Below are 15,000 nucleotides of genomic sequence, written 5' to 3' on the forward strand. Positions count from 1 at the left end.
CAGACAGAAATAAATGAAATGAATGAAAGTAATGTAACTTATTTTCTCTTTCTGAGCGGCCCGGTACCAAATGGCCCACGGACCGGTACCGGTGGGCCGGGGACCACTGCGTTAAACAATTGTGAGATATAAAGTTCTTCAATATTTCAGGAATAATGTATGATTCTATTCAATGGTGCTGATTTCAGCCAGAGAAGTGAATCCACTAAAAACCTGTTTGGTCTGGGCCTCATGGGGCGTTAGTCATTCATTCATTCATCTTCTAAACCGCTTAATCCGCAAACGCAGGTCGCGGTGGGGCGTTAGTGACAAAGAAAAATGCCTGAGAGTGAAATAATATTTATAAGCAATATTAATAAATCAAGGGAAAATCACAAGTTGTTGGGCAGCTGTAAAGGTGTAGTGTGAGGTCTTGGTTGTGGTCTCCAAGCCAAAGGTGCTGGTCTGGTCAGATCTTTGGACCAGTAGAGACATCATTACATCACAAGTTCTTTTTTCTTAGTTTCCTTTTCTTCAGTTCTTTATGAAAATTTTGCAAACTTTTTGCTGCAAAGCTTCACAAATCATTTCTGGGCTACAGAAGGCAGGATTTTCTTTTGTTTGAATGTGCTTTTGGAGCGAAGTTAAACATAAATTACTTTTCAGAACTTGTTCCCTGTCTTTTTACATTTCTGAAGTGCTCCCTCAATCATTTTCATGGGAGATGAAGTTTTCAACAAGCTTTTTCCTAAAAATGAAAGCTATATTTTTGTGTTTTTGTGTAACCACACCACAACTGAACTCTGAAGGTCTTCTTCTGGTTTCCAGGACTCAAACCAACGGGTGTCTAATCTCACCCAGCGGCAAATGGGAACTTTATTTTTACTATTTTATTTGCATTAATATGTATAAACATGTTGTATTTTTCAGTTATTGTTGTTGTGCTTCTGAATCTCTCACAAACGACATGATAACAAACCCAGAAACATGTAATCGATGTATTTTATTGTGAGATGGGGAGTCATAAAAAAATAACAAAAAAAGCAAACGAAACAATCACTATAAAAAAGATTAGGGTGTTAAATGGGCGGGGCATATAAAAGTGGGCAGGGTAATGACATTGTGACATATAAAGTAACAAATTGGCACAAATAAAAACATAACAACATACTTCAATATTATTTTGGCTTGGCATAAGAGGACAGTCTGTGTGGTTAAGGACAATCCTTCAATAAAACAGCACACACTCATGCTAATAGACATACGATTAGTTTTCAAAAGTTCAGTAGCTTCGTATTAGTGGGGGGAAAGAAAACTAAACTAACATGAGAATGGATGCAGAGAGGTCACAGGTTCCAATTGTCATCCTTGCAGCTTCTTTCGTCCCACAGAAAAACTGGAAAAACCTTCTGGTTCTTTGCTGGAGTCTCATTTCTCTGGGCTTGTGGTTACTTACCTTTGAATCTTTTTTTCCATACTAAAATATATTATCGTATTAATACAAACTACAGTATTGTACACTACATAGTGTAATAAATAACCATAAAGAAATATAAAAAATAAGAAACATAAATATAAAAGTTCTCTATGACTACACAGACGTTCCCATCTCCTTTGGGTGGGGTTAACACTGCCATCTCTGAAAACACACACTCTGAAAAAGAACATATAACATAAGAGACAAAAAATAGTAATACTGACAGGTAAAAACGGTTGAATTAAACTCCTGGGGCTCATCTTTGACAACATTTTGTTACCTGAAGAGACATCTGAGCATTTTATGGTGAGTTTAACAAGTGCACTGAATACGGTCTGAAAAGGCAGGACAGTTAACAATTAAAAATCAGACTTCATCATCCGATAGAAAACATGTGCATCGTAGTTATTTAAACCGCTCAGATTAGAATAAAAGCAACGTATCTAAACTCTGTCGTCTGTGAACATGTGATCCTCTCACGTGGTGCGAGCCCAAGTCAACAGTGTTCCGGCGTGTTGGTTGATCTGGGACCCGGTAGACCTGATTATAGCCGTTAGCTTCAACAGCATCACTCAATGGCACTTTGATATGCATGTTTCTGCAGTTTTAGTTGGATTTTTTGCATATGGCTTTGAGTAGGGGGAGGGACGGGGGGGTACAGACACGATCCTACATCCACCTCCTATCTGCTCTAACACTAAAACAATAGTTCAACATTTTGGGGAAATGTCCTTATTTGGTTTCTTGCTGAGATTTGGATGTTAGGGCTGAAACCACTCCCACCTGTCTGCTGGAGGTCGTTAGCTTCGTTAGCTTCGTTCAGCATGGACACTCGGGGGATGGCTAACCTGACAGGAAGTAAGATCCACAACACAGCAGACTGACGGGACACAGTCTGGGGTGCGTTCCATTACTGGCTGGCCCCCTTCAGGGGCTTTAGAGCCGTTTGAACATTGGATCAGTTGTGAGCTCACGGGGGCCGGTTCCCCCTGACTGACGGTCCAGAGAAAAGCCAGTCAGCGCTCGAGGAGTTAAATGGAAATGATGGAAGTGAGATAATAGACGGAGGGGGGGTCGTCCCATCGCGTGAAGAATTTCACTAATTTCACTACCGCGGTGGGGGGGTGAGTTTTTCTGTCGTAACACTTCTTCATCTCGTCGTACGTTCGTCTGACTGGTGTGAACGTCAGAAGGGAAGCTGCTTGGCTTCCAAACGCTGGGGCACTACTTTCTGCCCCGTCAGGTGATGTGGGGTAACAGACCCGTCGTGTTGGCGTGTCTGACCTCGACCTTCACCTCCTGAACACACAACTTCAGCTCCAGTTCCCCCTTTGTTCCCATCTTCATGCTAAGCTAAGCTAAGCTAAGTTAAGCTAAGCAGCTAAAGGCTGTATGCTTAACTTACACAAATGAGAGTGGTTTCAAATTGTCAATTTCTCACTTTCTTTCACCAAGAAAAAATATATTTGTGTCTTCATGTTTCCCCAAAAATGTCCTCTGGTTAAAAACACTGATTTGTGACAATAACAAAACTAAATGTGTGAACAGACTCGTCATCAGTTTCTTCTTAAGGCTCACAATCCAATGACTAACATCAGAAACACTGTGCTAACTCCTGCTAGCGTGATGGCGGTACATCTAGTGCGGTAATACTGAAGGGTGGACAACACAAGTGTTCGTCCGTACGTAAACCAAGCCGCGTGTAGTGCACAAGATTCTCCTTCAACTTAATAAAATACTGACTTTTTTGTTCATTGGCAATAAAAAGGTATAGAAATATCTCCACCTGTCCACGTCTGAAGGTTAAAGGAAGGGTGAAAACATTAGTAACACTGATAAAAGAAATGACCCAAGTGTTTTAGTAACAAACATCTAAAACGCGTCGGCTCCAGCTTCAAAGTCTGTAATGCATCTTCATCTTCAGGACGTCCTCCTCTTCCTCTTCACCAGCGGACTCACCAGTGAGGACGTGTCCTCCCATGGTGAACTCACTAGTATTTTCAGGCACACCTGGATTTCTACACAGTAGTGAACTGAAACCACCTGTCACCGACCTGACAGCGCCCCCTCTCCCCCCGCCGAGGAAGAGGAGGAGTCTGATTGTGTCTCACGGAGGCGTCTGGATCCTGGTCTCCGGACCTCCTTCCTCCTGCCTGTAGTCGTCAGACGCTCCTCTCTCCTCGGCCTTCATCTCCTCCTCCTCCTCCTCCTGGACCATCAGCTCCTCCTGCCTGGTGTCAGCCTCCTCCTCCTCCTCCTCCTTCATCTCTACACCTGTCTTCCCCTCCTCTCCTCCCCCCTCCACCAATACCTCCTCTACCCCCCCCTCATGACTCACTTCTTCCTCCTCCTCCTCCTCTCCTCCTTCATCACCTATCTGCACCACCTGAATGTCCTCCATGTCCACCACGCCCTCCTCCTCCTCCTCCTCCTCCTCCTCGCTCTCCTCCTCCTCCCGGGCGCTGCTCCCCCGCTCGTCTGAATCCAGGGGGGAGGGCCCCAGGAGCCGGTTGTGGGGCTGGCCGAGGGCCTCCGTCTCCTCGGGGGCCTCTCCGTCCTCCTCGGGGCTGTCCCGGCCCCCCCCCGGGTGCTGCGCCTCCTTCTTGCAGTAGGAGTAGCGGTGGTTCATGTGCTGCGAGTAGGAGCCCGAGTGTGAGAAGCGCTTCCCACACTTATCACACTGGTAGGGCTTCTCCCCCGAGTGCAGCCGCGTGTGCTCGATCAGGTGGTGCTTGTGTTTGAACGCCTTGCTGCACACGCCACACTCGTGAGGCCTCTTCCCTGGGGAGACAGGACACCAACGTGACTCGGAGCAAAACGTCACGCGTGGGAGGAAAACACAGAAACACTTCAGCCAATCACAGCGTGTGTTGTGTGAAAGGTGGAGCCCCACGTGTATCATCTGTATCCGAGGAGAACACGTATCCGAGGAGAACACGTATCCGAGGAGAACACGTATCCGAGGAGAACACGTATCCGAGGAGAACACGTATCTAAGGAGAACACGTATCTAAGGAGAACACGTATCTAAGGAGAACACGTATCTAAGGAGAACACGTATCCGAGGAGAACACGTATCCGAGGAGAACACGTATCCGAGGAGAACACGTATCTAAGGAGAACACGTATCTAAGGAGAACACGTATCTAAGGAGAACACGTATCTAAGGAGAACACGTATCTAAGGAGAACACGTATCTAAGGAGAACACGTATCTAAGGAGAACACGTATCCGAGGAGAACACGTATCCGAGGAGAACACGTATCCGAGGAGAACACGTATGTGAGGAGAACACGTATCTGAGGAGAACACGTATCCGAGGAGAACACGTATCCGAGGAGAACACGTATCCAAGGAGAACACGTATCTGAGGAGAACACGTATCCGAGGAGAACACGTATCCGAGGAGAACACGTATCCAAGGAGAACACGTATCTAGGAGAACACGTCCACACAGAACAACACAGACCAGGAGACTCTGGGGGGAACCTGATCCAGGACCTGCTGGTTCCACCAGGATGAGATCATCTGGACCAGAGCTGTGGTATCAGAGCAACAAACCAAACCTCAGAGCGCTGACCTGCCCCTGGAACAGGGAGACGTCGTGTGTGGGGGGGTCCAAATCACTACCAGAGCCTCTTGCAACACTCTGAGCTTCACATGAGAAGCTGGCAGTGAGGGGGGGTGGGAAGCGTTCCTCAGACCTCTTCTGAGGGAGTTGAGTAAGACCTGCTGGAACGGAGCCCCCCTCCATGCTGGAGCTCAAAACCCCCTTTTGCTGTGGACCTGACTCATCTTTCCCAGGATGCATCAGTGACTGATGTTGTGTTTCATTACATTGGGTGGGCTCTGATTGGCCGTGGGCTCTGATTGGCCGTGGGCTCTGATTGGCCGTGGGCTCTGATTGGCCGTGGGCTCTGATTGGCCGTGGGCTCTGATTGGCTGCTGTGTGTTTACCTGTGTGCTCGTATTTGTGTCTCAGCAGTGAGCTGCTCTTCTGGAACATCTTGTCACACAGGTCACACGCGTACACGCCGCCCTCCGTCTTCTTCATCTTCTTCCTCGGGGGGCCCGAGTCCGAGTCGTTCTGCTCCTCCAGGGACACGCCCTCCGACCCCCCGTCCTGCTGCTCCTCCTGGACGACGGGACAAACCACTCGTTTAACACACAAGGACTCAGGAAAGGGAAAGTGAATAATAAACGTGTGTCACGTGTGCACTACAGGAATGACTGTGTCATGTCTCAGGTTGTGGTGGACAGTCTCACACCTACAGAGGTTCCTGGTCCTGGGCTGGTGAACATCATCCTCTGGTGCAATGAGGGAGGAGATGAAGCAATGAACACAAGACAGATACTTGGAGCTCGTTTCACTAGTGAGCTCAGAGCCAATCCACTTAACACCAGTAGAAAACAACAGCGATCGATCAGTGAGGGGGTGTACTGTTTAAACAGATTCCTGCCGATCAATAGAGGGGCTGCAGCAAAGAGCAGCATCACGTCGCCTTGGTGACAGCCCAGGACAACCGCCCCCCCGGAGGCATCTACATCCATCATTACCCGCCCATTAGACGTCTGCCGAACCAGATCAGTTCTACAAAGAACTGAACCCGGACGTTTCTCTATATGACTAATTGATTACCTATAGGATCATTGTAATTGATTACAATGATCTGATGGGGGGGTCTGACTGGTCTCTTTAAAAAAGAAATACTGCTGTGCTTGTGTAATTCCCTTCCTGCAAAAAACGTTTGTACTAGAAACTTATCAGATCATACTATTTCTAAATTCAGGGAAGAAATCCCAAGTATGCTTAATCTAATCCCACTACTGAACTACACAGCGGGTCATTTTCTGAACTCAGTTAATGTTAGTCTATCTCAAATTGATGAGTTTGTTGATGTTACTTCAGACTCTCTGCGAAAAACCTTAGATTTAATTGCTCCACTAAAAAATAAGACTATAAAACAGGGGATGCGAGCTCCCTGGTTTAATTCTCATACCCACCAATTAAAGCAAGAATCCCGACAACTTGAGAGGAAATGGCGTTCTACTAAATTAGAAGAATACCGCACTGCGTGGCATGATGGTTTACATAAATACAGGAAGGCACTTCGTTCCGCTAGAGCAGCCTATTATTCATCATTAATCGAGGACAATAGAAACAATCACAGATTCTTGTTCAGTACTGTATCCAGACTGACAAAGAACCACAGTGCATTTGAGACTAGTATTCCATCAAGTCTCCACAGCAGTGATTTTATGAATTTCTTCAATAATAAGATCCTGCTCATCAGAGACAAAATTAATGGCGTCCTGTCCTCAAACTCTTGTCCTTCTTTAGGTCACTTAGAAAACACACAGCTGACTCCTGAACCCTTTGGTTCTATGGAGGTCTTTTCTCCAATACAGATCAGTCAGCTGATTAAAATAATCTCCTCAGCTAAACCCTCCTCCTGTCTGTTAGATCTAATTCCAACTAAACTCATCAAAGAAGCCCTACCTTTACTTAGCAACCACTTCCTTAATGTAATTAACATGTCTTTATCTACTGGATATGTACCACGGTCCTTTAAAGTAGCTGTAATTAAGCCACTTCTCAAAAAACCTAACCTGGACCCTACTGTTCTAAATAATTATCGACCCATCTCAAATCTCCCGGTTTTATCTAAGATCTTGGAGAAAATAGTCGCTAATCAGTTTTGTGATTTCCTTAAATCCAACAGTTTATTCGAGAATTTCCAGTCAGGTTTCAGGGAACATCATAGTACGGAAACAGCACTTGTCAAGGTTAGCAACGACCTTCTAACCGCTTCAGACAGAGGACTTGTTTCTATACTGGTTCTCTTGGACCTCAGTGCGGCGTTTGACACAATTGACCACAATATTATTCTGGCACAACTGGACCAAACAATTGGTATTAAGGGATCAGAACTGATGTGGTTTAAGTCCTATTTAACTGACCGTTCCCAGTTTGTTCACGTTAATAACAACTCCTCTCAGTCAACTACAGTTAGTTATGGAGTTCCTCAAGGCTCGGTTCTTGGTCCAATACTGTTTATCTTGTACATGCTTCCTCTGGGTAATTTGATAAGGAAACACTCCATCAACTTCCATTGTTATGCCGATGATACGCAATTATATCTCTGGATTAAACCTGACGAAGTCAGCCAGTTGTGTAAATTACAGGCGTGTATCAAAGGGATTAAAGATTGGATGACCAATAACTTTTTGCATCTCAATTCTGATAAAACTGAGGTTGTTGTGCTCGGCCCAAAAACTGTTGGGGATGTAGTGCCCAGTGATGTAATAACCTTGGATGGCATCACGTTTGAGGCCAAAACCACTGCGAGGAACCTAGGTGTCATCTTTGATCAGGATCTCTGGTTTAACACACACATTAAGCAGGTTTCTAGAACGGCCTTTTTCCATCTCAAACATTGTTAAAATCAGGCATATTTTAAAACGGAGTGATGCAGAGAAATTAATCCACGCTTTCATCACTTCCAGACTAGATTACTGTAACGCACTTTTTTCAGACTGCCCCAAAAAGTCGCTGAAGACTCTTCAACTAATTCAGAATTCTGCTGTCCGTGTTCTGACCAGGACCAGTACCAGAGACCAGGTTCTGACCAGGACCAGTACCAGAGACCAGGTTCTGACCAGGACCAGTACCAGAGACCAGGTTCTGACCAGGACCAGTACCAGAGACCAGGCTCTGACCAGGACCAGTACCAGAGACCAGGCTCTGACCAGGACCAGTACCAGAGACCAGGTTCTGACCAGGACCAGTGCCAGGGACCATATTTCTCCTGTGTTGCTTCTCTGCACTGGCTTCCTCTGAAGCTAGGATAGATGTTAAAATACTCCTCCTTACTTCCAAAGCCCTTGGTGGCACCGACCTACCTGAAGGAACTTTAGTTCCTTATAATCCATCTAGAGCATTACGCTCTCAACATACTGGCCTACTAGTGGTTCCTAGAATTTATAAAAGTAGGACGGGGGCTAGAGCCTTTTGCTATCAAGCCCCTCTATTGTGGAACCACCTCCCTCCCTCAGTTCGGGGGGCAGATATCCTCTCACTATTTAAGACTAGACTTAAAACTTTTCTTTTTCATAAATTTTACAATTAAGGCAACTTATGTTACTACGTTTATTTTCATATAGACCTACTCTGCTGGAGACTCAACATCCAGACTCACTGAGTTCCTCTCCCCCCCCCCCTTCTCTCCAACCATCCCTGTTACTCCTCCTCCTCTCTGATCTCACTCTCCAAGTCTCCAATCACACCGTACTAACTCAACTTCTTCCCTGGAGTCTCTGTGCTCTATGTCCTCACAGGTTTTCTCAGGTTCACCCCTCATCCACCCATCCGCTATGGACCTGTTCCCCCCATCCCACCAGTATCACCCCTAACCTAATCATCTGCTGTGGACCATCTGCTGTGGACCATCTGCTATAGACCTGCTCCCCCCATCCCACCAGTATCACCCCTAACCTAATCATCGTCTGGGGTCCTGCTGCCTTTCTTCCTCCTTCCACCATACAGTCATCCAGCTGTAATTGTTCCTTGAATTTACCAACTACCTGATGGGAACACGTATGAAGACAACAACCCCAATGGTCTGACTATAACCATAGAGACACTGACTCTATCTGGACCATCTGACACTCTCTGACTCTCTCTCTCTGACCCTGTCCTGATCTTCCTTTATTTCTTTTCCACCCAACCAAAAGAGTCTGGGTCCTGCCCGGAGTTTCTTCCTCAATGAGGGAGTTTTTCCCTCCACTGTCTCTGATGCTCTGGAGGGTTCAGTTGGGTTTCTGTCTGTTAAAGTGCTTTGAAATGTCTGTTGATGTGATTAACCGCTATATAAATAAAGATTGATTGATTGATTGATTGATTGGTTCCAAACCAGTTGCTTTTCAAAATGGCTAACGGATTAGCCACTTAGCTTTACTGAATTAGTCAATCAAACCAGGTTAAGAATAATAACACACTGTGGGGGGGGGGGGGTCATACTCTACACTTTGAGCCAATAATGTGTGAACAGCTTTGCCCAGTGGCAGCATCGTAGCCTATGAGGTTTATCCGAGGTGCGATTATTGCTAGTTGAAACTTGAAACTTGACACACTATTGGCTCAGACACATGGAGGTGGGCGTGGCTGCGCACCTTGACGCCGTTGAGGTGGAGGGTCTCTTGCACGTCGCCCCCTGTGGGGTTGGAGGCTGTAGTGGTGTAGGTGTAGGCCAGCTGGGGGATCAGGATGGTCTGGTTGCTGTTGTTGGCGAGCGCCCTCAGGCAATGCATTGTGGTCACGATGTCGAGGGGCTTGGCACTGGTTTGGCTGGCGTACAGGGCAATAGGGCTGCTGCCCATGGCTGAGAGTGGCAAAACCTCTTTCCTGGTGCAGGTTAAGTTCAGGGGTTCCTCTGGATTGGTCAAGCGAGAGATAGGGGCGGGGCAAACACGGCCTTTAGCCGACACTGACTCCACTTCCTCTCTGGCTGGCTTGGGCAGCGACAGGTCCAGGGGTCCTTCAGTGTTCTGGGTAGGCTGGCCTGGGACACCCCCACTCCCCATCAGGTTTAGTGGTGAAGGGGGGGTGGGCGAGCCGACGGGGCCGTTGATCTCACCCGGGGTGCCTTCTGGGGGGCTATTGTGAGTCATAGACGGGCTCGTGACGCCTGCCTCCTTCCCAGGGACTAGAGAAGTCACAGTGTTGGCCTCACAGGAGTCCTCCTCCTCAGAGGGGGGTGTCGGGGCACCCAGGGACATCTGACCCTCCTGCATTTTGTCAAACCACTTCTTGACCACGTGCGTTGGCAGGCTGACCGAATCGGAGATCTTGGCCAGCTCGTCCTTGGTGGGTTCGGTGTTCAGGGCAAAGTAGGCCTTGAGCAGGGACAGGAGGTTCTTGGGCTGGCTGCAGAGCCCCCCCTCGGACAAGAGGGCGGCGACGGCAGACTCGGACCTATCCAGGCCGGTACCGTTCAGTCTGATACCGTCGGTCTTGCAGTGCTTGAGGGCGTTGAGGGCTTCCAGCCCCCCGGGGCAGTTGTCACACAGGAGACACGTCCTAGTGGTCTTTCCCTCCCTGTCTGTGGTCTCGTTGGGTCTGGAGCCCCTGGTGGTCAGATCTTCTGGAAGCTTCTGGGACTTGAAGGTGTCAGCAGGGGCCTGGGTGTGTGGGTTTGACTCGGGCTCCTTCTTCAGGTTCTGGGGGGTGAGCTGGCCCTGGGTGGGGTCAAGACTGTAGTTTATGATGATCTTTGCATTTCCATCCTGGCCCACGATGGGCAGGCTGATGGCTGAGATGAGCTGCTGCGGCGCGGCGTGGAGCGTTCCAGTGGTTAACCCCGTGTTCACCTGAGTGTTGCCCTTGGCATTGCCCCCCAGCACCTGGCGAATGACGCTGCCGTCCACCGCCACCTTCAGGGCGTTCTGCAGGTCAGCCAGGTTGATGCTGATGGGCGACACCAGCCCCACCGTGGGCAGAACCACGGCCTGCACGGTGCCCTGCAGAGGAGCCGCGGCGCCCCCAGTGAAGATCCCAGCGTTCGTGGCGGTCACCGCTGGAGGGGGCAACACGGCGGGCTTGTACTCGTAGTCCAGGGGCTCCGTCTTGATCTGGTTGAGGGGCAGCTGCTCCTGCAGAGGCCGGTGCTCCAGCTTCTCCCTGATCTGGGTGCGGAGGGCGGAGGGCTGGGTTGGCAGCGCGGGGGGCGAGCCCTGCTGCTGGGCTTTGCCCCCCAGACGCGCCCTGCCATTGACGGAGATCACGCTGATGCACTTCTTACTGCTGATGTGGGAGCTGTAGGAGCCCGAGTGGGAGAAGCGCTTCTTGCAGTTGGAGCACTCGTAGGGTTTCTCCCCTGCATGAAACCACAGAGACAGAGAACGGGTGGGGGGGGGGCACATTTCCATTAGCGAATGAGGCTAAATGAGTGAGCTAGGCTATGAACGGTGTGCAGGGAAAGCTCTAATGCGTTTCAATGACGTTTAGATGCTTATGTAATGGCGCCTGTGGGAAATGCCCCTCTCTAATTGCCATCCCATAATGCCAAAGGAAACACCATGATGGCACATTAAGGAAGAGCAGCCCGGGTGAAACCGCATGAACACAGGCGTTACTTCACACATAAACATAAATAGTGACCCCACGGACACGCAGACACCTGTGTCTCACACTCACACTGCTGCCATGGCGACGGGGTGTCCACTCACCACTGTGGATGCGTAGGTGCTCCTTCAGGTGATGCTTGTATTTAAACGCTTTTCCACATTCAGTGCACTTGAATTTACGATTGCCCCCCGACGGCGTGATGTGCCTCTGTGGGAGGGGGGGTGGGGGGGGGCAGAATGAAACACAACCTTCACACTGCTGCTAGAAACTGATCGTCACGACTGTTCACGACTGTTCACGACTGTTCAGCTGCTCTGACCAACACACAAAATACTGAATTAAAATGAGCAAAACATCTGCATATGAATAAATAGTGATTTAGTTAAAGTAAATATGAATAAATAGTGATTTAGTTAAATTAAATATGAACAGAATAGTGATTTAGTTAAAGTAAATATGAATAAATAGTGATTTAGTTACAGTAAATATGAATAAATAGTGATTTAGTTAAAGTAAATATGAATAAATAGTGATTTAGTTAAAGTAAATATGAATAAATAGTGATTTAGTTAAATTAAATATGAACAGAATAGTGATTTAGTTAAAGTAAATATGAATAAATAGTGATTTAGTTACAGTAAATATGAATAAATAGTGATTTAGTTACAGTAAATATGAATAAATAGTGATTTAGTTACAGTAAATATTTCCACTCAGTCGTGATAAACGTTCACACTGAAGACGATTCTTCACCACTGAAGCACGTCTGACTGATTTAAGTGTTTTTATTAGATAACTGTTCACCCCTGGGGGAGACAGAGCCCCTGACCCCACAGACGGACGGCCCCCCTGCTGGCCCGGGGCCACCTACCTGGTCCCGGGTGCTCCTGTGGACCGCCATGTGCCTGTCCAGCTGGGCGCGGTGGGCGAAGCTGAAGCTGCATTCGGGGCAGCTGAAGCTGTCGGGGGGCTTCTCGTGCCGGTAGCGGATGTGCTCCTTCAGGGAGGTGTAGCGCTTGTAGCCCCGGGCGCAGTAGGGGCAGGTCAGCAGCTGGGAGAACGAGTCGGGGGTCCCTGGGGGGGGACACAGCAGGACAGCGATGGAAGGACGTGTGGTGGAGGGAGGGTGAACACACGTGTGAGCAGGGAGTCACTTTGATGTCACACCAGACGCCACGGTAACGCTGCGATCTCACCAATCACCATGAGACCCCCCCACACACAAACAGCAGCGGGTCACCAAATGGTGACAGCTGATTGGATGTGAGCGGGTGACCCACACAGGACCAGCTTCAGGTTTCACCTCTGACCCCGTGATCACAGCCTTCACACGTCTACACACCATCGTCTGTGTGAAGGCTGGGGGGGTCACAGGCTCTCAGGTGCTCTGCTCCCACACAGGTGAGGCATTACTCTGTTAACAGGTGATGTATTAACCCCCCGTGGGGCAGGTGAGGGCCTCCGGTGGGAACACACACACACACACACACACACACACACACACACACACACACACACACACACACACACACACACACACACACACACACACACAATTATCAGCCAGATGTGAATACCTGACAGGTTGACTCAGGTGTTGCTGCCCCTCTGTGTGGCAGGTGAAGCCAAAAGCCCCTGGCTGTACTGCCCCAGTGCAGTTAACCGATGGATGTGTGTAATGAGGGTGTTAATGGGGTGGGGGTAATACCTCAGGTGAGACGGGGAACAGGTAGACCGTTACCTGAGGGCCAGTCACTGAGGGGGACCCATAGCAGACGTGTGGGGGGGAAACAGGTGTGTGTGTTTGGGGTGATACCCTACAGCACTACAGAGCTGGTTTAGAACAAAAGTGTTCAGTGTTCACTACTGGGGTGTGTTTCACGTTAGCCGTTAGTGGGGGGGTGTCCAGCCTCTGCTGTCATAATACACTCAACAAAAACATAAACGCAACTTTTGTTTTTGCTCCCATTTGTCATGAGATGGACTTAAAGATCTATAATTCATTCCAGATACACTATATTACTATTGCTCTCAAACATTGTTCACAAATCTGTCTAAATGTGTGATAGTGAGCACTTCTGCTTTGCTGAGACAATCCATCCCACCTCACAGGTGTGCCACGTCAAGATGCTGATCTGACATCATGGTTAGTGCACAGGTGTACCTGATACTGCCCACAATAAACCCTGAAATGTGCATGTTTTGTTTTTTGCTTTATTGGGGGTCCGGGGACTCAGAACCAGGTGTGACCACCATTTGCCTCATGCAGTGCAACACATCTTCTTCACACAGAGTTTATCAGATTGTCAGTTGTGTCCTGTGGAATGTTGGTCCACTCCTCTCCAACGGCTGTGCTAAGTTACTGGATATTAGTGGGAACTGGTACACGCTGTCGTATACGCCGGTCAACACATCCCAAACATGCTCAATGGGTGACGTGTCCGATGAGTATGCTGGCCATGCAAGAACTGGGACATTTTCAGCTTCCAAGAATTGTGTACAGATCCTTCAACATGGGGCCATGCATCATCTTGCTGGAACATGAGGTGATGTTCATGGATGTATGGAACAACAATGGGCCTCAGGATCTCATCACTGTATCTCTGTGCATTCAGAATGCCATCAATGAAATGCACCTGTGTTCTTCGTCCATAACAGACGCCTGCCCATACCATAACCCCACCACCACCATGGGCCACTCCATCCACAACACTGACATCAGCAAAGCACTCACCCACACGACGCCACACACGCTGTGTGCCATCTGCCCTGAACAATGTAAACCCAGATTCATCCGTGAAGAGAACACCTCTCCAACGTGCCAGACGCCATCGAATGTGAGCATTTGCCCACTCAAGTCTGTTACGGCGACGATCTGGAGTCAGGTTAAGACCCCGATGAGGACGACCAGCATGCAGTTGAGCTTCCCTGAGACGGTTTCTGACAGTTTGTGCAGAAATTGTTTGGTTATGCAAACCAATTGTTTCAGCAGCTGTCTGAGTGGCTGGTCTCAGACGACCTTGGAGGTGAACCTGCTGGATGTGGAGGTCCTGGGCTGGTGTGGTTACACGTGGTCTGCGGTTGTGAGGCTGGTTGGATGTACAGCCATATTCTCTGATGGAGAAATGAACATTCAATGCATGAACAACAGATCTGGTTGACATTCCTGCTGTCAGCATGCCAACTGCACGCTCCCTCAATGCTTGTGGCATCTGTGGCATTTTGCTGTGAGACAAACCTGCACATTTCAGGGTGGACTTTTATTGTGGGCAGAATAAGGTACACCTGTGCACTAACCATGATGTCAGATCAGCATCTTGACGTGGCACACCTGTGAGGTGGGGTGGATTGTCTCAGCAAAGCAGAAGTGCTCACTATCACACATTTAGACAGATTTGTGAACAATGTTTGAGAGAAA

The 15,000-nt window shown here is 48.4% G+C and overlaps 1 protein-coding gene and 1 pseudogene across 5 annotated transcripts in view; one reads left to right on the forward strand and one right to left on the reverse strand.

The window, feature by feature from the left end:
- Window positions 1-963: 963 nt before the first annotated feature.
- The window catches only part of zeb1b (zinc finger E-box binding homeobox 1b), a 62,634-nt gene continuing 48,597 nt past the window's right edge, over window positions 964-15,000 (reverse strand). For all 5 annotated transcript variants that reach the window (XM_068304375.1, XM_068304376.1, XM_068304378.1 and 2 more), the window contains 5 exons: window positions 12,454-12,656; window positions 11,684-11,789; window positions 9,629-11,331; window positions 5,414-5,591; window positions 964-4,237 (listed from right to left, as the gene is read on the reverse strand). In XM_068304375.1, the coding sequence (XP_068160476.1) occupies window positions 3,564-4,237; window positions 5,414-5,591; window positions 9,629-11,331; window positions 11,684-11,789; window positions 12,454-12,656 (2,864 nt within the window). In that variant the 3' untranslated portion in view covers window positions 964-3,563. The remainder of the gene's footprint in view (window positions 4,238-5,413; window positions 5,592-9,628; window positions 11,332-11,683; window positions 11,790-12,453; window positions 12,657-15,000) is intronic.
- Window positions 9,506-9,589, forward strand: LOC137587946 (U4 spliceosomal RNA; annotated as a pseudogene).

Source organism: Antennarius striatus, chromosome 20, assembly GCF_040054535.1.
Source record: "Antennarius striatus isolate MH-2024 chromosome 20, ASM4005453v1, whole genome shotgun sequence".
NCBI lineage: Eukaryota > Metazoa > Chordata > Actinopteri > Lophiiformes > Antennariidae > Antennarius > Antennarius striatus.